At 45.0% G+C, this 22546-nt stretch overlaps 1 protein-coding gene across 2 annotated transcripts in view; it reads right to left on the bottom strand.

Moving 5' to 3' along the window:
- LOC132883232 (C-type lectin domain family 4 member M-like) overlaps positions 1-6752 on the bottom strand; it is a 32095-nt gene extending 25343 nt beyond the window's left edge. For both annotated transcript variants that reach the window (XM_060916590.1, XM_060916591.1), the window contains exon 1: positions 6540-6752. In XM_060916590.1, the coding sequence (XP_060772573.1) occupies positions 6540-6696 (157 nt within the window). In that variant the 5' untranslated portion in view covers positions 6697-6752. The remainder of the gene's footprint in view (positions 1-6539) is intronic.
- Positions 6753-22546: the final 15794 nt, after the last annotated feature.

Genomic DNA, 22546 nt, shown 5'->3' with positions numbered 1-22546 from the left:
GTGCTTGAGCACCCCCAAAAATAGGCTAAACACGCCCCTGGTAACAACCAATGAATGCGCTTTTTAGCTGTACGTAAGCTCGCTTCAAACAAAGAGTTGAAAGATGGCAGCCTCCGTGATCGAGGCATAAAGATGCAAATCGAGTTAAAGAAATCGACAGAATAGTGAAAAACAAGTTCCGCTGGGAATGGTTGGAGAAAGAGGTTGCTACAGACGTTGGACATAAGACTGAGACATTTGTTCAGCGATTTCATTCTTTGGGGAGAGGGCAGAGGTCTCTGGCTGTCAAGTTTGGGGATACTATCCCCAAACTCATACATGTCAACCTATACGGAATGTCCGTATTTTATACGGTTTTCATTCAATAAACGTAGTATACGGGCGTATGAATAAAGTTATACGGATTAAAAAAAAACTTCAATATTTTAGAGCTATAATCAATTCCCACGATGATAAAATAGCGCATAACATTTGCAAACGTACTGTACACTACAGACAGCCAGTAAAGAGTCTTATGAAATCGCGCGTTATCTTGTGGTAGCGAGACTTCGTTCCACTTCTGATCATGCGCACACCGCATTGCGAGAATCCCGCCAACCCGGAAGTAACATTTCCACCTGAGCGACTTTCACTAGCGACTGAAAAGATTCTGAATGGCAAGATCAACACAGACACTTGCTGTGACCTGCAGCCTCGTGAGGTATTGGTGCAGACTGCTAAAAAAGCTGTCATGGAGTACAATTCAGAACATTAGAGTGACACTTTGTGTTTTTGTCAAACATTGGAGCTTTGTATTCATTCTGAAGGTTTATTGTTATTAATATTGAATAAAAAGTAACTTGGATATATCTTTGTTAATTATCATTCAAATTTTAGGCAAATTACTTTAATTTGCATCTTATACGGATTTTATAAGGGAAATACGGATTTTGGAGGTTGGTTATACAGGTTTGAGTGACCAAAGGTTGACATGTATGGGATACTGGGACCTCCCCTGCCCGAACTACGAGCGTCCAAAGTCGGGCTGGAGCCCGGGATAGAAACGAAACCTAAGCGGAGCGCCGCGGCTCGCCTCGGGGCGAATTACGTCCCAAGGCGCGGGGCTAGCGGGCCCTGCTCGCGCTGGTTCTTTTTTTTTGGGGGGGGTGAGTGAGTGTGTGTGAGAGTGAGTGTGTGTGAGAGTGAGCGTGTGTCAGAGTTGCATGTTGACCATTAAATTGGCTTGAATTTGTTAATCATGACAAGTTTTTTCTTGTGTGTTTTGCTTGCCATTTTAGTACAATTTTTAAGTCAGAAAACCCCAAAACCCAGGAGCTTCGGGGGGCTTCCCCCCTTGTCCCCCCGGACCCCCGCCTAAGATTTTCAGATAATTTCACCAGCCCCAAATCACATCCCTGGAGAGAGCGCGTGTGTGTATGTGAGAGAGAGAGAGAGAGAGAGAGAGACAGCGCGTGTGCATATGAGTGTGTGTATGAGAAAGAGAGCGCGTGTGCATATGAGTGTGTGTATGAGAAAGAGAGCGCGTGTGCATATGAGTGTGTGTGAGAGAGAGCGCGTGTGCATGTGTGTATGAGAGAGAGCGCGTGTGCATGTGTGTATGAGAGAGAGAGAGAGAGCGTGTGAGAGAGCATGAGTGTGTGTGAGAGACAGAGTGCATGTGTGTGAGAGAGTGTGCATGTGTGTGTGTGTGTATGAGAGAGAGAGCGTGTGTGCATGTGTGTATGAGAGAGAGAGAGAGCGCGTGAGAGAGCATGAGTGTGTGTGTGTGTGTGTGTGTGTGTGAGAGAGAGAGTGCATGTGTGTGAGAGTGCATGTGTGTATGAGAGAGAGCGTGTGCATGTGTGTATGAGAGAGAGAGAGAGAGCGCGTGTGAGAGAGCATGAGTGTGTGTATGTGAGAGTGCATATGTGAGAGAGAGCGCATGTGTGCATGTGCATGTGTGTGAGAGCGCGTGTGTGCGCGTGTATGAGAGAGAGAGAGAGAGCGCGCGTGCGCGGGTGTGTATGAGAGAGAGAAAGATCGTGAGAGAGAGATTGTGAGAAAGAGAGAGAGCGCGCATGCATATGTGTGTGTGTATGAGAGAGAGAGAGAGAGAGAGAGAGAGAGAGTGTGTGGCCCTTCCCATCATGTGGTAAATAAGTGGACTGGTGTTGGATTCAGTAACCTAGACTAATAACTATAAATTGTATCTGAATCCTAATAACTTCTATCCCAGCAGTGAGTGGCAAATATCAAGCAGAAAATATATCTCAATAAAGTATTTGACTATACCCAAAATATTGATGCTGTCCCAAAAAATTAACTAAGAAGTGCCTAGCACCGTGAATTTTAATCTAATAAATATACACACACACACACACACACACTCCTCGGTGGCAAGGCACCGGGGGTGGATGAGATCCGCCCTGAGTATCTCAAGTCTCTGGATGTTGTGGGGCTGTCTTGGTTGACACGCCTCTGCAACATCGCGTGGCGGTCGGGGACAGTGCCTCTGGAGTGGCAGACTGGGGTGGTGGTCCCTCTTTTTAAGAAAGGGGACCGGAGAGTGTGCTCCAATTATAGGGGAATCACACTTCTCAGCCTCCCAGGGAAAGTTTACTCCAGGGTACTGGAGAGGAGAATTCGACCGATAGTCGAACCTCGGATCCAGGAGGAACAATGCGGTTTTCGTCCTGGTCGCGGAACACTGGACCAGCTCTATACCCTTCATAGGGTGCTCGAGGGTTCATGGGAGTTTGCCCAACCAGTCCACATGTGCTTTGTGGATCTGGAGAAGGCATTCGACCGTGTCCCCCGTGGTATTCTGTGGGGGGTGCTTCGGGAGTATGGGGTTCGGGGCTCTTTGCTAAGGGCTGTCCGGTCCCTGTACGAACGGAGCAGGAGTCTGGTTCGCATTGCCGGCAGTAAGTCAGACCTGTTCCCAGTGCATGTTGGACTCCGTCAGGGCTGCCCTTTGTCACCGGTTCTGTTCATAATTTTTATGGACAGAATTTCTAGGCGCAGCCAGGGGCCGGAAGGAATCCTGTTTGGGAACCACAGGATTTCATCTCTGCTTTTTGCGGATGATGTTGTCCTGTTGGCTTCTTCAAACCAGGACCTTCAGCATGCACTGGGGCGGTTTGCAGTCGAGTGTGAAGCGGCTGGGATGAGAATCAGCACCTCCAAGTCCGAGGCCATGGTTCTCGACCGGAAAAGGGTGGCTTGCCCTCTCCAGGTTGGTGGAGAAGTCCTGCCTCAAGTGGAGGAGTTTAAGTATCTCGGGATCTTGTTCACGAGTGAGGGAAGGATGGAGCGTGAGATCGACAGGCGGATCGGTGCAGCCTCCGCAGTGATGCGGTCGCTTTACCGGTCCGTCGTGGTGAAGAAGGAGCTGAGCCAAAAGGCGAAGCTCTCAATTTACCGGTCGATCTACGTTCCGACTCTCACCTATGGTCATGAGCTTTGGGTAATGACAGAAAGAACAAGATCGCGGATACAAGCGGCTGAAATGAGTTTCCTTCGCAGGGTGGCTGGGCGCTCCCTTAGAGATAGGGTGAGAAGCACAGTCACTCGGGAGGAGCTCGGAGTAGAGCCGCTGCTCCTCCACATCGAGAGGAACCAGCTGAGGTGGCTCGGGCATCTTTTTCGGATGCCTCCTGGACGCCTCCCTGGGGAGGTGTTCCAGGCATGTCCCCCCGGGAGGAGGCCCCGGGGAAGACCCAGGACACGCTGGAGGGACTATGTCTCTCGGCTGGCCTGGGAACGCCTCGGTGTTCTTCCCGAGGAGCTGGCCGAGGTGTCTGGGGAAAGGGAAGTTTGGGCTTCCATGCTTAGACTGCTGCCTCCGCGACCCGGTCCTGGATAAGCGGAAGAAGACGAGACGAGACGAGACACACACACACACACACACACACACACATATTCCTTTAGCTGAAAGTTGGTACTATCCAACCGCCTGTTAAAAAACAAAAACACTGCCCCAAACCAAAAAGATCAAAATTGGCAACACTCAGACCGTGGTTAATAATAGCTGGACAGTAATGATTCAACAATGATCAATATACCCCACTAATATTACCTGTGTGGCCACACTCAGAATCCTGAACTTAGTTTACTTGCCATGGCATACCCCACTTAAATATACAACAGCCGGCATAATAATAAGTGAAAACCAAAAAAAAAATAAAATAAATAAAACGTTGCAGGCCTGTTCAAAGTTCTGGTTACTGCTCACAACTCTGATTTAAGTCAACACTAGGGAACTTTGTGGCATGTAATACTATTTTATCGTAAGACTTAATAAAATATTATTGAGTCAAAACACTAAAATATGCTGATAATAAAAAAAACAAAAGGAAAACAAATACTAGGTAACCTCTGGGTTACATGTGTGTATGAGAGAGAGAGCATGTGTGTGTATGAGAGAGAGAGAGAGAGAGAGAGTCAGCTAAACATGCAAAAAAGTAATACTAACGTTCGCAGATTTATTTTATTTTATTTTTTTCACCAGAGCTCACTACTCTACACATCTTCTAGTCAAAGACAATAATACAACCCTGATTCCAAAAAAGTTGGGACAAAGTACAAATTGTAAATAAAAACGGAATGCAATAATTTACAAAATCTCAAAAACTGATATTGTATTCACAATAGAATATAGACAACATATCAAATGTCGAAAGTGAGACATTTTGAAATTTCATGCCAAATATTAGCTCATTTGAAATTTCATGACAGCAACACATCTCAAAAAAGTTGAGACAGGGGCAATAAGAGGCTGGAAAAGTTAAAGGTACAAAAAAGGAACAGCTGGAGGACCAAATTGCAACTCATTAGGTCAATTGGCAATAGGTCATTAGCATGACTGGGTATAAAAAGACCATCTTGGAGTGGCAGCGGCTTTCAGAAGTAAAGATGGGAAGAGGATTACCAATCCCCCGAATTCTGCGCCGACAAATAGTGGAGCAATATCAGAAAGGAGTTTGACAGTGTAAAATTGCAAAGAGTTTGAACATATCATCAAAAGATTCAGAGAATCTGGAAGAATCTCTGTGCGTAAGGGTCAAGGCCAGAAAACCATACTGGGTGCCCGTGATCTTCGGGCCCTTAGACGGCACTGCATCACATACAGGCATGCTTCTGTATTGGAAATCACAAAATGGGCTCAGGAATATTTCCAGAGAACAGTATCTGTGAACACAATTCACCGTGCCATCCGCCGTTGCCAGCTAAAACTCTATAGTTCAAAGAAGAAGCCGGATCTAAACATGATCCAGAAGCGCAGATGTCTTCTCTGGGCCAAGGCTCATTTAAAATGGACTGTGGCAAAGTGGAAAACTGTTCTGTGGTCAGACGAATCAAAATTTGAAGTTCTTTATGGAAATCAGGGACGCCGTGTCATTCGGACTAAAGAGGAGAAGGACGACCCAAGTTGTTATCAGCGCTCAGTTCAGAAGCCTGCATCTCTGATGGTATGGGGTTACATTAGTGCATGTGGCATGGGCAGCTTACACATCTGGAAAGACACCATCGATGCTGAAAGGTATATCCAGGTTCTAGAGCAACATATGCTCCCATCCAGACAACATCTCTTTCAGGGAAGACCTTGCATTTTCCAACATGACGATGCAAAACCACATACTGCATCAATTACAGCATCATGGCTGCATAGAAGAAGGGTCCGGATACTGAACTGGCCAGCCTGCCGTCCAGATCTTTCACCCATAGAAAACATTTGGCGCATCATAAAACGGAAGATACGACAAAAAAGACCCAAGACAGTTGAGCAACTAGAATCCTACAATAGACAAGAATGGGTTAACATTCCTATCCCTAAACTTGAGCAATTTGTCTCCTCAGTCCCCAGACGTTTACAGACTGTTGTAAAGAGAAAAGGGGATGTCTCACAGTGGTAAACATGGCCTTGTCCCAACTTTTTTGACGTGTTGTTGTCATGAAATTTAAAATCACCTAATTTTTCTCTTTAAATGATATATTTTCTCAGTTTAAACATTTGATATGTCGTCTGTGTTCTATTCTGAATAAAATATGGAATTTTGAAACTTCCACATCATTGCATTCCGTTTTTATTTACAATTTGTACTTTGTCCCAACTTTTTTGGAATCGGGGTTGTAGATGTAACGGTTTACTTTATTGGCAAGCACATGCACTTCTACAGTGGTATAGAAAATGGTAGATTCACACATATGATAGCTACAGTAAAGCATCATCGACTTGTCAGTGTTGAACCAGATTGTATAAGACCAGTACTGAATTGGAGTGCATCAAATCATTACTTATTTAAATGTATTGTTCTTGTATCATACACTATGTATAATGATGTGTATAGCATCATGTGAAAAGGGGAGATTTACACCCCTCGTGTGAATGTGATGGGAGCTATTCAGTATTAGCCATAGCCTAGTTGTGTGTATGGGTGTTTAATAAGAGTTAAAATTTTACAGATTTTCTTTTTTTGTTTAATGAAATTTTACACAAGGTAATTAAATTAAGGAGATTAGTACATATCTACTTATTTATAAGTGTGAGTGTATTTCACCTGAGCTCTCAGATTGCTTGAAGGCTCTGGCCCTTTGGGTCTCCACTTCGGCCTCATTCTCATAAACATCTTCATATGAGTTCTGACTGCCACTGGAATCCACTTGATTGTCTTCTGTAACTTCTGCATTTCCATAAATCTCCTCACTCATCTCCATTCTTCTCTTTGCAGTAATCCTGAGCTTTCAATGAGCAGATGTAGTTTTACGGGTGTTTAACTGTCTAAACTACACTCAAAGTGGCTGTTTGAAGTGCACTGCCCACATGACTGGGTCTATTGCTGTTACCGTATGTAGAACTCATATTTCCCATTTAACGCAATTTCTTTCAACATGCATCAAGCAGCAAGTGTGGTTAGTGTATTATTTTGGGTTGTGAAACTGACATTCTGAAGACAGTATAAGCTCAGTGACACATGTCACTACACTGTCATGTGACTACCGGACTCCCTTCTGAGGAGTTCACTGAACATTTTATTAGTATGAAGTTAATTATGGATGATGCTTGTGTAGGTTTTTCACTGACATGCATGGATTTCTTGGTCTTAAATTGAAGCAGCTCCACCCCATACCATCCTGCTGCATCATCATCTGTTCATAAAGTAAAGTAAAAACAGATAGTGATTAGTTCCACGTTCCGCATTACTGTGTTCAGAGAAGTAATGAACTTTCTTTGGTTACATTTTGTCAGGAACATTTCAAAACTGATCATACTACTATAGCAGTGTTTCGCAAAGTGTGGTCCACGAGAGACCTCAAGTGGTCCGCGAGGTGATCTACAAATGTAGTCAGCATTTCAAGATAAGCTAGCGTATGCTTTGTAACATTATTAGAAAGTTAAATTTATCCAATCTTGTTTTTAACAGGAATCAAACGGGCCTGTAATTTCATCAATATTATTTAAAAAGCGTTCTGCATCTGAATTTGCACCACATAAAACTTGTGTGCACGTGCTCTTATTCTGCCTCTCGTCTCTAGGCAACAGTCACCTCACAAATCTCTGCCTCACAGCCAAACAGGCAGGCAGACCTGAAAACAAGCAAACGAAAATTCTGAACTAATCCTACAGTAACTAGCTCGTGTTCGTGGCGATTTTTTTAATTTACTGAAAGTGAAACAACAAGGATGGAGAAGTGGCTGACAGGTTCAGTTAAGAGTTCATTCATGTTCCTCCTAATTTTGAACAATTTTGAACTATTGATATGAAATGTTCTGATTAACTGTTTGCTGAATTTTAAACCTCCATACTTTTGCCTTTAAAAACCACGGAGGATATGGAATGGATAGGCCTTTAATGTATTTAGTTAACCATAATTTTTTCAATTAAATACACCTAATAGTACACATCTCTGTATGGTGTGTGTGTGTGTGTTGTGTGGGGCGGGGGGGGGGTGTTGACAGGTGGTCCCTGAAATTTTTTTTTTGGGACAAAGTGGTCCTTGGTCTGAAAAAGTTTGAGAAACACTGTACTATAGGTACATGGTGCAGAAAAAAAAGTATAGGTCTCTGTCAGGCAAAATCATGATGAATGAATACAATTTCTTTCAGCACTGTTGAATTCTTGAATGTGTTTGTTTAGAAGATACTGACTAATTTTCGAAAACAACAGATCTGACAGTAGCTCTATATTAATGCACGCCTTCTCGTAAGTTATAGTTGCTATAGTGTTCTGTTGTTTTCACACTTTGACCCCAGGAAGCAACTGCCACTTCCTTTCTGGCAGCCAAGCAATTAATAGTCTTTTTCTGCATACGAAGCTGATCATTATTAGGAAACTTTACAAAACTTTACAAGTTTCCTGGAAGTAGAAGAGAGATGTATTAATGAGTACACTGCACAGCAACTCAACTGACCTGTGGTGGTGGCAGCACCTATTTATACTCTCCTGATTTCTGATCAGCTTCAGGTAAGGCTGGTTTGTCTGCACCTCCCTGTCATCATGTGCTCCCTGACTGTCCAAAGCAGGAGTGTTGACCAAGGGTTGGACATTCAGGACCTGAGGAGCAGTAGTGTAAAGAGCGATGAGCCATTTGTGTGGAGGGTTTTTAGAGCCATCATTACAACAGGTTGTAATATGTTAGTGTTTCTCCTGTATAGGAACAGCTAATTTAAAAGGACTTGTATGATGGACACGAAATGTTATCTCAGACTAATAATCAATCAATTAAATATGTGTAAATAACAGAGAAAAACACAAACATTGCTATAGTGAGCACTTTTTGTTCCAAAAAATGTACTGAACATTTTGGGAAGGAGCATCCAACATCAAGTTTTGCAAGTTTTCAACCACAAGAAAGAATTCAGGGCTGAAGATTTTACAATTTCCTGTTTTTTTCCCCCTTCTTATCTTAACAAACAAGGAAAATGAGTTACACTAACCTGACTACAGAGAGAGACCAGTTACACCAACCTGACAAAAGGAAATGACCAGTTACACACCAGCTACAACAGCTTGACTACAGGGAGAGACCAGTTACTGTGGGAGAAATTTGGACTATCCAGTGTACTTTATAGACTTGATAAGTGAATATTATACATATGTTGAATGTTAAAAACTCACATGTACACTCGCATCTGAAGCATTATGAATAAATCATGATGTGTTGTGTGTTAATATTTATGTAAATACCCTATTCAAGGATGGAGAGTTTTCGGATCGAGCATTTACTACATTTCTACTGAAAGGAAGAACTGGACTGAGAGCAGACAGGACTGCACAGAGCGAGGAGCAGACCTGGTGATCATAAACAGCAGAGAGGAACAGGTGAGAATAAATGAGTATCTAAACACATCATCCACTATAATAGGAACGCCTATACATTTATGCAGTTATCCAGTCAGTGCCAGTGATAGCCAAGAACAAGAATGTGAGGCTGGTGGGGTGGAACCTGATGTGGTCTTCTGCTCTTGGACCCCATCCACCTCAAGATTTGATGTGCTGTGTTCTGAAATGCTTTTCTGCTCACCACAGTTGTAAAGAGTCTGTATCTGTATGATTGTGGCAGTGGTGCAATGCAAACATGGTTGGCTAATTAGAGAACTGCATGAACGTGCAGGTGTTCCTAATAAAGTGGAAGGTGAATGTATATTCATATTGTGCGATTACAAAGCTTGGATTGGTCTGACTGACAGTAAGAGAGAGGGAGATTTTAAATGGGTAGATGGTTCACCACTGACCACTCAGTAAGTCATCACTGAACTGAATTTTACTCATCATGCAGATTTTCTCTCAGTTTGAAGCTTTAAATATGAAATAGACATTCTGTCTCTCTGTGTTTTCAGGTTCTGGTTGCCTGGAGGACCCAATGATGCTGGAATTGGAGAGGACTGTGTTATCACAAGCTTTAAAGCTACTGGTTTCTGGATGTCAACAGTGATTAAATGGACGTGTTTTTGATAAAAAATTATTTCTTGATGAGGGATTTATTTTTTCTCTGAATAAATTTATTTCAATTAAAGGTTGGATTTTCATTTTTGGGCGGCACGGTGGTGTAGTGGTTAGCGCTGTCACCTCACAGCGAGAAGGTCCGGGTTCGAGCCCCGTGGCCGGCGAGGGCCTTTCTGTGCGGAGTTTGCATGTTCTCCCTGTGTCCGTGTGGGTTTCCTCCGGGTGCTCCAGTTTCCCCCACAGTCCAAAGACATGCAGGTTAGGTTAACTGACGACTCTAAATTGACCGTAGGTGTGAGTGTGAATGGTTGTCTGTGTCTACTGTATGTGTCAGCCCTGTGATGACCTGGCGACTTGTCCAGGGTGTACCCCGCCTCTCGCCCGTAGTCAACTGGGATAGGCTCCAGCTTGCCTGTGACCCTGTAGAACAGGATAAAGCAGCTAGAGAAAATGAGATGAGATTTTCATTTTTTTCAGTGTGAGATGAAACATTTTTTTTCCCATTTCATTTTGGTCGGGCACCACCCGAACTGATGATCACATCATCAGCTTTTCTTTGGTTAATCAGACACAAGGTACTCCACCATTCTTGCTGGAGCAGTTGGGTGTTAGGTGCCTTGCTCAAGGGCACTTCAGCCAGTCCTGCTGGTCCAGAAAATCAAACCAGCGACCTCATGGTCCAAAAATTGCTTCTCTAACCATTAGGCCATGGCTTCCCCAATGAATGGGGCAAGGATCACTCGTGGAGTAGTACGTTACTGTACCTGTAACATCTTGGTGTCTCAGTTTTGCCTCGCCATATCCAGCAGCATGTGACGTGCAACATATGGCATTCCAGCAAGTGGCCACTCCATCTAGCCTATCATATGCCAAAGACCGTCCGCAGTGGCTCCACGTGCTGCCCCTAGTTTCATCATGCAGAACCTGGCAGATCTCGGGGATTAAACCCTGATAAAAAATAAAAATAAAAATCAGGGTCAGTCCCTGCTTGGGTGCCCAACTGACCCTTGTTCAGTTTGCCTCTCCTGTCTCACCATGGTCATATGAATAACAGCATGTTTTCCACTCCATGGCAACACAGTCAGAGGAACACAAGCATGGAAGAGGGCAGCCTACTTGCTCATGGCACAGGGCCAGCAACCCTTTTCTCTGGAACTTATTACCCACTAAAGACCCTTTACCAATCAAGCACAAACAACACCTGTGTCGTATATCTGGGTAGCATAACAGCACTCGTGATGGGCCTTGAGTAAAGCCTTGTGGACCCCACGGTCCTGATCCCCCCTAGATTTGCTCACAAACAACCAAAACAACTCAAGATAGCTTCTTGGAATGCTCGGACCCTGTCAGATACTCCATCATCCAAGCAACAGACCCCTGAGCATAGATCTGCCTTAGTATCTTCTGAACTGAAGCACTTCAACATCGACATTGCCTGTCTAAGTGAATGCTGGATACCAGCTGAAGGTAAATTTGTAGAGGGAAACTATACCTTTCTCCACTCAGGAAGACCATCCAACCAACCAAAGCTTGAAGGAGTCACCATTGTAGTCAAGTCCACCCTTCACCCCAACATGATCAGCTGGAAGGGGACTAGCTCAAGGGTAATGAGCATATGAGGATCAAGCTGAAGTTGTTCACTGCCACCTTTATATGTACCTGTGCACCAACCTTCAAATGCCTCTGTAGCACTTCGGATGGGTGGGTGGAGCACAGAAGGACGGCAGGCCAGAACTGAGTTCACAAAACCTGTTTATTACAGCTTTTCAGCCTTAACTATACACACACACACACACACACACACACACACACTCCAGTCGTCTGGTTGGGGAGCGAACCCTCTCTGCTCTCGCTCTCTTCCTTAAATAGGGGAAGACACGAAAAACACATTAATCAACCTCAGGTGCAGTGATTCTGCCACTTACCTTCCCCGACTCCGCCCTCTGGTCACAGACCGATGCTTGGCCACACCCCCGCTGCCACAGCCTCCCAGAAGAGAAACTCTGTTCTATGACCAGCTATCTTCAGTATTAGCAGCAACCCCCAGACTCGACCGTCTTTTCTTGCTTGGTGACTTCAGTGCCCACAGTGGAACCAACATAAATGTCTGGCCCAGTGTTATCAGCCTGCATGGTCTTGGCAATTGTAACGAGCAGGGTACTATGCTGCGAGAGCTCTGTATGCGCTTTGACCTGTGCATCACCAACATGCTCTTCTCCTATGCTGATATCCATAAGGGAACCTGGCAGCACCCAAGGTCTAAGAGATGGCACCTTATCAATTACATTATCGTGAGGCAGCACCATAACAGCAACATCCTTGACTCTAGAGTATGCTGTAGCGCGGATTGTTGGATTGATCACAAAATGGTCTGTGCTCGGCTGTGACTGCGGTACCATATATCTACCCATAAACGCAGCGGATGTCGCCTGAAGTGGTTAAATGTCAATGTGGCAGCGGGGGCATGGTCAAGCGTCAGTCTGTGACTGGAGGGCGGAGTTGGGGAAGGTAAGTGGCAGAATCACTGCACCTGATGTCAGTTAACCTGTGTTTGTGTGTCTTCTCCAGTGACCGCGCCCTATTTAAGGAGAGAGAGCGAGAGCAGAGGGAGCTCTCTCCCCAACCAGACAACTTGTGTGTGTGTGTGTGTGTGTGTGTGTGTGCGCGCGCATGGCTGGGAGAGTTAAAGTTTTGCACTGAAAAGTAGAAATAAAAAGAGTTTTGTGAACTCAGTTCTGGCCTGCTGTCCTTCTGTGCTCCACCCACCCATACAAACTGTCACAGTCAAGCTTTTAAAAGACCCAATCGTAGCACAGAAGATGCAGGACTCACTCAGCAGCACTCTATCCAGCAACTGTTCTGCTAATCACACCATCAACCAGCAGTGGGAGAGCATCCATGATGCTATTTATACCTGTGCCAAGAATGCCATAGGTCTTCAGGAGCACATCCATCGTGACTGGTTTGATGAAAACAATACAACCATTATGGAACTCCTGCAGAAGAAGCATGATACTCTCCAAGCCTTCCTCAGCAGTGACACCCCAGCTAACTTGGCCAGATACCATCAGGCCAGGAGTATCTGCCAAAGAGAGCTTCGCCACCTGCAAAACCAGTGGTGACTGGACCACACCAAAGAGATTGAACAGCATGACTCCAGGTCATTCTTCCAGGCCATTAAATTTGTCTTCCAACAGCATCAGAGTGGTATCAGCCCTATAAACGACGACCAGGGCATCAGACTAACAGAAAAAGAGGACATCCTAGCTCGCTGGAAACAACACTTCAATGTCCTTTTGAACCAGCCAGGGACAGCTGATCCAAGTGTCATAGATGACCTACCACAAAGTGAGATACTCCACAAGCTCGAAAATCCCCAACAGTTGAAGAGGTTCAATCAGCGCTGGGTCACTTGACAGATAACAAGGCCCCGGGTCCTGATTGCATCCCAGCAGAGGCTCTTGAAGCAGCAGGACCAGTTCTCTTGACTGAGCTCCATAAGCTCCTCCTCTCCATCTGGGAGGCCAAACGAGTCCCACAAGATATGAAAAATGGCCACATTATCACCATCTTCAAAAAACATTGTTGGTTCTCCAGTGACAACTACCGTGGTATTACACTCCTCTCTGTCGTAGGCAAGCTATTTGCCCGAGTTATTCTGAACCGAGTATGGCCCCATGTTGAGAAATACCTGCCTGAACCGCAGTGCAGCTTTAGGGGCGGTTGTTCCACCAGCAATATGATGTTCTCTATCTGTCAGTTTATAGAGAAATGCAGAGAGCAACATCAGGAATTACATATTGTTTGTTGATCTGGTCAAGGCGTTTGATTCAGTTATCAGATTTCTCATGTGGTCAGTGATTCAGAAGATCGGAATCCCACCCAAAGTAGTCAATATCATCAAGAGCTTTCACGGTGGCATAGAAGCTAGAGTACTAATCGGTGGAGACTTTACAGAATGCTTTGAAGTAATCAGCGGCCTGTGACAAAGATTTATCCTAGCCCCAGCACTGTTTATCCTCTTCTTCAGCTTCATCCTCTCCAATGTCCATGAATCTATGCTGGAGTGTGGAGTGGAAATAAAACAATCTGGATGGAAGACTTTTCAGCCTCCAGAGGTTAAGGGAAAAATCAACTCCAATCACCAAGCTTGATGACTTCCTCTACAACGATGATGCTGCCCTGGTAACTACATCTCCTGAATCCCTTCAGGAAGGTGTCAGCATACTGAAGTCTGCCTGCGACACCTGGGGGCTGACCATCAGCAAATCTAAGATGGAGGTAATGCATGTACAGAGTGATCACTCCCCCTCCATTACAATCGACAACCATCCACTAAAGGGTGCACACACATTTACGTACCTTGGTGGCAACATGTCAGATGATGCAACTCTCGACCCTGAGAGCCAACATCGAGTCTCTTGCGCCGCAGCAGCTTTCAGTGCTTTGCATACTAGGTGCTGGAACAGGAAAGGCCTTAGTCTGTCAACTAAGTTGACTGTTTACAAGGCAATTAGTTCTACCATTTCTTTTCTATGGTTCTGAAACGTGGCCGACCTTAGTTGATCACATCCGTCTTAGTCACCACATGTCTGGAAGTTTACTTCCAGAGATTGCTCTGACAGATAATTAACATCAAGTGGTGGCAGCATAAGACCAATGCTGAGGTCCTCCACCGTGCTGATTTTACTACCATCGAGACCATGCTTCGAAACAAGAGACTATGCTGCCTCGGCCATGTGGCACAAATGGATGATTCTAGAACACCAAAGCAACTGCTGTTTGGTGAACTTAAGCAGGGCAAGTGCGATAAGGGTCGTCTACATAAGTGTTGGAAAGACTGTGCCAAGGAAGACCTGCGGCTCTTCGGCATAAATGCCGACTGGTGCCAGATTGCGCTGAACTGCAGTGCCTGGCGGGCCGCTCTCTTATCGGGAAAGGAGCTTTGTGAGGCCCACCTCCAGACGAAGGCAGCCGAAAGATGTGAGCATCAACGACTGAGGGCATCCAAGGTTCCCCCATCATCATAATATGATGGGGACCATAAGTAAATAGTAAGATTTAAATGCATTTTTAGTGAGTGAGGTGACCGTCACAATAAAGAAAGATCTATGAGAAAGTCTTAACCTGTCATAGTTTAGCCAAGCCTTGTGCATGTAAGGGTAGGGTTAGGGTTAACCCTAACCCTGATTACAATAATCTACTGAAGCTCAAGACTTGCAGAGAGACTGTCCCAGTGCAACCCACTCACAGAAGTCCAAGAAGAGGAAATTCACCCCTTAATTGTTTAATGTCACTGATGTGAAGATCATCTCATGTCATCTCATTATCTCTAGCCGCTTTATCCTGTTCTACAGGGTCGCAGGCAAGCTGGAGCCTATCCCAGCTGACAACGGGCAAAAGGCGGGGTACACCCTGGACAAGTCGCCAGGTCATCACAGGGCTGACACATAGACACAGACAACCATTCACACCTATGGTCAATTTAGAGTCACCAGTTAACCTAACCTGCATGTCTTTGGACTGCGGGGGAAACCGGAGCACCCGGAGGAAACCCACGCAGACAACATGCAAACTCCGCACAGAAAGGCCCTCGTCGGCCACGGGGCTCGAACCCGGACCTTCTTGCTGTGAGGCGACAGCGCTAACCACTACACCACTGTGCCACCCCAGCTTAAGGTAAATGTCAGATAAATTGTTTACTAATAAGAACATACCTAAAGGATTATTGTGTCGCATTTTTGGACATAGTCCAACCTATTCTTCTTGTGATCCTCGTAAAAAACTCAGCCATTTTTGTCATAACCTACTGATATAACAGGGTACAATGGGGAACAGAAACGGCAAGTTAGGGAAAGAAAAGAAAAAAACAAGTAAGTCTGAGGCTACATGTGCTATAATAAGGATTGGGTGTTCCTGTGACAGCCCAAACATCCAGTTTATAAAAACCTCATATGGCGAGGATTGTTTGGCACAGTTTGACATATGGGTAAAGGACTTAGGATTCCCTGAGAAGGGCAGTTTTAGTCCCAGGCAGATAGAACAGTTAGAAGAAAAGCTGAAATGGCAGGAAAAAGAAGAGTCTGCAGATAACGTTAAGTTCCTAGGGAACTGGAGGGCGTTTTCTGCATGGAAAGAAGAAACACTTAAGAGAGAGTATAAAAGAGAGAAACGACAGGCAAGGCTCTCACCCTCTTCTCAGTGTTTGAAATTTCAGATGGACCCTGACCTGGAGTCTGCCCCACCACCCCGACACACACTGCCTCCTCAGCAAGGCGGAGCATCACTCCCAGAAGCGCCTCACCCACAGAAAGGGGGAGAAGTCAAGACAAAGCAAAAAACTGAGCCTCTGGAATCTCTCCCAGCCTACCAGCCGCCTCCAGCGTTGGCGCCTCCCCTTGCTTCTCCGTCACACACAAGATCTGGTCTTGCATATGGCGACGGAAGAGACACCCTCCTGGACCTGACCACATGCTCACCAGTGGGTCCACAAGGCTGTAACCTAAAGTCTGAAGTCCTTCATCTTCCAGTGGTGGAAGTGGCTGGAGCTGACAACGTGCTTCTAGTCCACAGACCCTGGACAACAGCTGACATGAAGGAAAGCATGGCTTCCCTTCCCAACGTGAGAGAGGTAGGAGGAAAGAGATTTGGTAATGAACTGTTGATGTTTTACAGAGAATTCCGACCAACCACCCATGAACTTTGCCACCTGCTCATGACCAAAATGGGTATAGATTGGAGCAAAGTTTCCAGAGAGTGGCCGGAAGCTGACCAGCGAATGACTACACCAGACTGGAGCATGGCTGACAATGGTGAGTACAAAGGTACTATCACTGCTTTCTGTGCTTGTCTGGACAGTGCCTTTCCCTTGAACAGAGACATGACTAAGATCAGTATGTGTAAGCAAGAAGATGGTGAAGTGGTGTCAGCGTTTCTCACTTGTCTCACTGCTGCAAATGAGAAACACAGTGGCCTGACCAGGCCCGTGACCCTGGCTGCAGTGGAGGGCACTCCTGAGCCTCACCAAGATCGAGCAGTATGCTGTGCATGCAGAAAGGCTGCTGAAAGAGGAGAAGACAAAGTCAACAAAAAGAGACCAAGACCTACACACTGCCACTCTCACTCTTCTCCAGACTGCTCAGCCTGGACCTAGAGGAAGAGGTCGAGGTAGGGGCCGAGGCAGGATGACCCAGGGTGACCCATCCTGGATAAAAGGCGCAACCTGCTACCACTGCAATCAGAAGGGACATATTGCTCGAGATTGTCTCCACAGTAGCAAACAGAGGCGCTGTGAGGAGTACAAAGCAGACTGACAGGTGGACTCCGGGAACGGGCCCTGCACAGAGAACAGGGGAGGTAACGCACACACACCTGATGATACACATAGACAGTTAAACATTCACATAACGTTAAACCTATTAGTAGCAGCACCTGCATGCAACAGCAAGACTACACAGAAATGCCCAATATACCAGTCCAGGTAGATACACCTGAAGTTGCATTAAGTTTGTTAAAATACACAACTACTCCCTTCTCTAAACTCCCTTGTATGCCCCTCACTGTATGTGGGCATGTGTTGACTTTCTTAGTAGATTCTGGAGCAGGACACTCAGGTCATACAACATGGGGTACTTCCAGTAGACCCACTGCTCAGCTCAAATTCTATTCAGACGATGGGCATCTCAGAACAACCTGTAACCGAAACTTTCTCAGTCAACCTCCCATGTGCAAGCGAGGGAGGAATAGTTATGTCCCACTCATTCCTCATCTCACATACATGTCCAGTAACATATCTGTGAAGATACTCAGTCATCCAGGTACATAGTAATCTGTGGCTGGTACTGTAGAAGAGAGCAACTGGACTTGCTTGAAGAATCTTAAAGACGTTTCGCCTCTCATCTGAAAGGCATCCTCAGTTCTGTCTGACTAATAGGGAGTATCAAGTATTTATCCTCTCGTGGATCATCATAGAATCCGAATCAGAATGCTGATGGCTGCATTGTAGGTGGCTGATAAAAGATGTCTTAGACACCCACCTCTGTTCAGTGATGGTAGTTCCAGGTTGACAAAAATGAACGATCCTCTCTGGCTAAGATGTCTGCCAGTTTTCTGGAAGTCCTCTCATACTCCCGCACCAGTCGAAGGGAACTCATCCCAAAGTGCGTAGAAACATATCTGTGAAGATACTCAGTCATCCAGGTACATAGTAATCTGTGGTTGGTAGAAGAGAGCAACTGGACTATTAGTCAGACAGAACTGAGGATGCCTTTCAGATGAGAGGCGAAACGTCTTCAAGATTCTTCAAGCAAGTCCAGTTGCTCTCTTCTTTGAGATCAACTCTTGAAAAAGCTTGAAACAATGACATTCTAACACTAAAAAATGACTAATTTATAAACCATAACAAAATCATCACAGTCTCTAAGATCAATACCACCTGTGTGGATCTTCCATATAGTATCACAATGCTGCGGCAAAGTCGAAGTCTTGCTCAAGTATTTTGTTGTAAGAGAGGCAGATTAGGGAGTCCAGCCTCTCTACCATCAGGTTGGAGCGCAGCCTTGTCTTTACTCTGTTCTGGACGCTAAACGATCGCTCAGTTTCTGCATTTGATGGTAGGATGAACTCATAGTATTTTGCTTCCATTCAAGCCTCATTTCGAAGTCTGACCAATAAGAACACTACATTTTTGGTGGTAAATTTGATTTTCTCAATTTAACTTCCATACATATGAAAAGCAGGCATGCCGGGCACGCCCTGGGAAACCTCTGACCGTTGATGAAAATGTCCACAGAGATGCACAACATTACTTCACAAAATGACCAAATTCCACAAACTTTGGGTTAACACGGGTTAGTATAAAATTTATAGGCTGTGTTTGGGGATTTATGACCGTGTTTAAGATTTGGCCATGGAAAACACGGCTGCACAACTCGCTAGCTACGCCTATGCTTATCGGGCTCTGGAGTCAGCTCTGGAGAGGAAGTCACCCTGTTGGCCTCTGGAGCAAGCTCTGGAAAAGAGGCTAGCATGTCAGCCTCTGGAGGGAACTTTGAGCGAAATCCGCTCTGTTTGTGGCTGCCTCTGGAGGGAACTCAGGAGTGAAGGACTCCCCCTTTGCCACTGCGCCAGCCTTTGTAGAGAGCTCTGGAGTGAAGGACTGCCCCCCTGCTGCTGTTTTGGCCTCTGGAGGGAACCCTTGAGCGTAGGCCTCCCCTCTGCTGCTGCATCAGCATCAGAAGTATCAGCGCCCCAATTTTTGAGGGAATCCTCCTTCCTGAGAGCCTGGAACTGGAATTTTAGCATCACATCAAAGAACTTGGAGTTTCTGAGGCATGGATGTTCGACTCTGAATAGGTACTCGGCCCACCAGCATGCTCACCCGGTGAGCCAGTATATCATGCATACTACCCATCAGTTCTCAGTAAGTTTGGGCTCCACAAGGTCTTCACAGAATAGCCTGCATTAGAACAAAAATCCATCTGGCGAATAATGCATTCCATTATAGGGTGTATAATGTCCATTCTTGTATAATGTATGTCCAATCCTAGCCGCTGCAGGAAACATCCCAATCGAGGCTGAGGAAAGGAAACTCTGGCATGGCATTGTGGAGCATGCCTGCTTTCTTCTGTTACATCCATGCTAGAGTCAAATAATCTGTTGTGTATTCTTGGCAGTAGATGGATGTAAATACAGGAAGAGTTAATTATAAAACACAATCAGCAGGTATACAAATCCAAAATGTTAGGCAGAATTGAAGTACAAAGACAAGCAATGGTCATGTGAGGCACAAACAGGCGATCAGTGGAAGAGACAAAAGGCAAAATCAAAAATACAAAGGGGAGTCAAAAAAACAGAATAACATAAGAAACAAATGGCTCGGTAAGGTCAGACACTTCACTATTTTGCAAAGTCGGTATGAGTTCAGCGTCCTGAAATGTACGCTCCATGATTGCCCTCTGATCTGGAACAGGTGCACTGCATTTAATCCTTGAGGAGCACACTGCTTGCTCAGAGCACAAATGCTCATGGATGCAGGTGACAGTTTGAGGTACACCAATCACGAACACACATGGACATGACAACTTGCATCATAGAAGCTACTCTGTAGCAGTCTGGAGTCAGTAGTCTGTCTTTTTTTGTCATGACACATAGAAATCAGAAATCCAAAATCATCTGTGGTACACTGGGTAAGCCCACAGCCTGAATTAATCCAACTGAATACATAAATCATTCATGATATTGTTCTTGTATAATGCTTCACAATCCTGTTTCATAGTTAAAAGGCAGCTACAGGAACCAAGCAGAGATGAATGAATAGTGGTACATTGAAACTTTATTCTGTTATCTTGTATCACTGTGACTTCACACATGCATCATGAATTATAAAAAGAAAGGACAGAGAGGAAGCCAAAAGGAGGATGGATATAACATTGAGTAATTTGCATTGTAACTCTCTTCACAGTACAAAGTGATTGAATGAATTTTACAGCAGATTGATGAGCTGAAAGCACATTTACACATCATTACTGAAGAATCTGTACTATTTCCTAAACAAACTTGAATGTAAATATAGGTTCTAAAAGAAAAAAAAACAAGTGACCCCATGATGGTTACAGAGTTATTAAGAGGAATTTCAGGCACAACACACTGACTTACACAGATAAAAATATAAATTCAATTTACTGCTTTTCATTTGCATACAGCAAGGTACCCGACCCCGGACTGCTCCCCAGGCGCTCTGGTGCAGCTGCCCACTGCTCTGAGTGTGTGTGCGCATGTGTGTTCACTGCTTTAGATGGGTTAAATACAGAGGATGAATTTCACTGTGCTTATAAGTGTGCATGTGACAAATAAAGGTTTCTTCTTCTTCAGCTTGGTAAGGTCAGACACTAGGCACTGAGCATATACTTTGCAAAATTTTGTATGAGTTCAGCACACACTATGACTGCCTTCTAATCTGTAACAGGTGCATCGTGTTTAGTCCTCGCTCAAAGTGCAAATGCTCGTGGCTGCAGATGACAGTTCAAGGTGTGTCAATTGTGAACAGACACAGACATGACAGAATCCCCCCCCCCAAAAAAAAAATAAATGTCGTCCCTCCTGGAGCTAAAAACCTCCTTGGACAGCCCCAAGAATGAGGACCTGGCATTGGATGAAGTCCCCTCGGAGCTTCGCTCTGGCTCGGGAAGGACGTGGCACCAGAACATGGGGTTAAGTGAAGGTTTGGGTTCTGGTTGGGCATTGAATGGGGGTGAGGGCACAGGTGGAAGCTTTGGTTCAGGCTTGTACTTCGGACTGGGCCGTATATGCAGGTGGAGGCTCAGGCATGGGTTTTGACATGGACATAGGTTTAAGCTGTGATGGAAATGTGTAATGAAACTCCAGGCTTGTTAAGAAGAAACAGAAATATGGATTTTTTGAAGTGATAAATTCAAAGTATGCCACTTGCAAGGGGGCTTTCTTGAATGAAAGTGTTTTCACCCGGAGAAGCGCGCCCTGCCTTCCCACACGCATTGTTATATACAGCCCCGATTCCAAAAAAGCTGGGACAAAAATACAAATTGTAAATAAAAACGGAATGCAATAAATTTACAAATCTCAAAAACTGATATTGTATGCACAATAGAACATAGACAACATATCAAATGTCGAAAGTGAGACATTTTGAAATTTCATGCCAAATATTGGCTCATTTGAAATTTCATGACAGCAACACATCTCAAAAAAGTTGGGACAGGGGCAATAAGAGGCTGGAAAAGTTAAAAGGTACAAAAAAGGAACAGCTGGAGGACCAAATGGCAACTAATTAGGTCAATTGGCAATAGGTCATTAACATGACTGGGTATAAAAAGAGCATCTTGGAGTGGCAGCGGCTCTCAGAAGTAAAGATGGGAAGAGGATCACCAATCCCCCCAATTCTGCGCCGACAAATAGTGGAACAATATCAGAAAGGAGTTTGACAGTGTAAAATTGCAAAGAGTTTGAACATATCATCATCTACAGTGCATATCATCAAAAGATTCAGAGAATCTGGAAGAATATCTGTGTGTAAGGGTCAAGGCCGGAAAACTATACTGGGTGCCAGTGATCTTTGGGCCCTTAGACGGCACTGCATCACATACAGGCATGCTTCTGTATTGGAAATCACAAAATGGGCTCAGGAATATTTCCAGAGAACATTATCTGTGAACACAATTCACCGTGCCATCTGCCGTTGCCAGCTAAAACTCTATAGTTCAAAGAAGAAGCCGTATCTAAACATGATCCAGAAGCGCAGACGTCTTCTCTGGGCCAAGGCTCATTTAAAATGGACTGTGGCAAAGTGGAAAACTGTTCTGTGGTCAGACGAATCAAAATTTGAAGTTCTTTATGGAAATCAGGGACGCCGTGTCATTCGGACTAAAGAGGAGAAGGACGACCCAAGTTATCAGCACTCAGTTCAGAAGCCTGCATCTCTGATGGTATGGGGTTGCATTAGTGCGTGTGGCATGGGCAGCTTACACATCTGGAAAGACACCATCAATGCTGAAAGGTATATCCAGGTTCTAAAGCAACACATGCTCCCATCCAGACGACATCTCTTTCAGGGAAGACCTTGCATTTTCCAACATGACAATGCCA

The sequence above is a fragment of the Neoarius graeffei genome, chromosome 3 (genome assembly GCF_027579695.1).
Source record: "Neoarius graeffei isolate fNeoGra1 chromosome 3, fNeoGra1.pri, whole genome shotgun sequence".
Taxonomy (NCBI): Eukaryota; Metazoa; Chordata; class Actinopteri; order Siluriformes; family Ariidae; genus Neoarius; species Neoarius graeffei.
The sequence above is the reverse complement of the archived record's forward strand: the minus strand, read 5'-3'. Positions and strand labels throughout refer to the sequence as shown.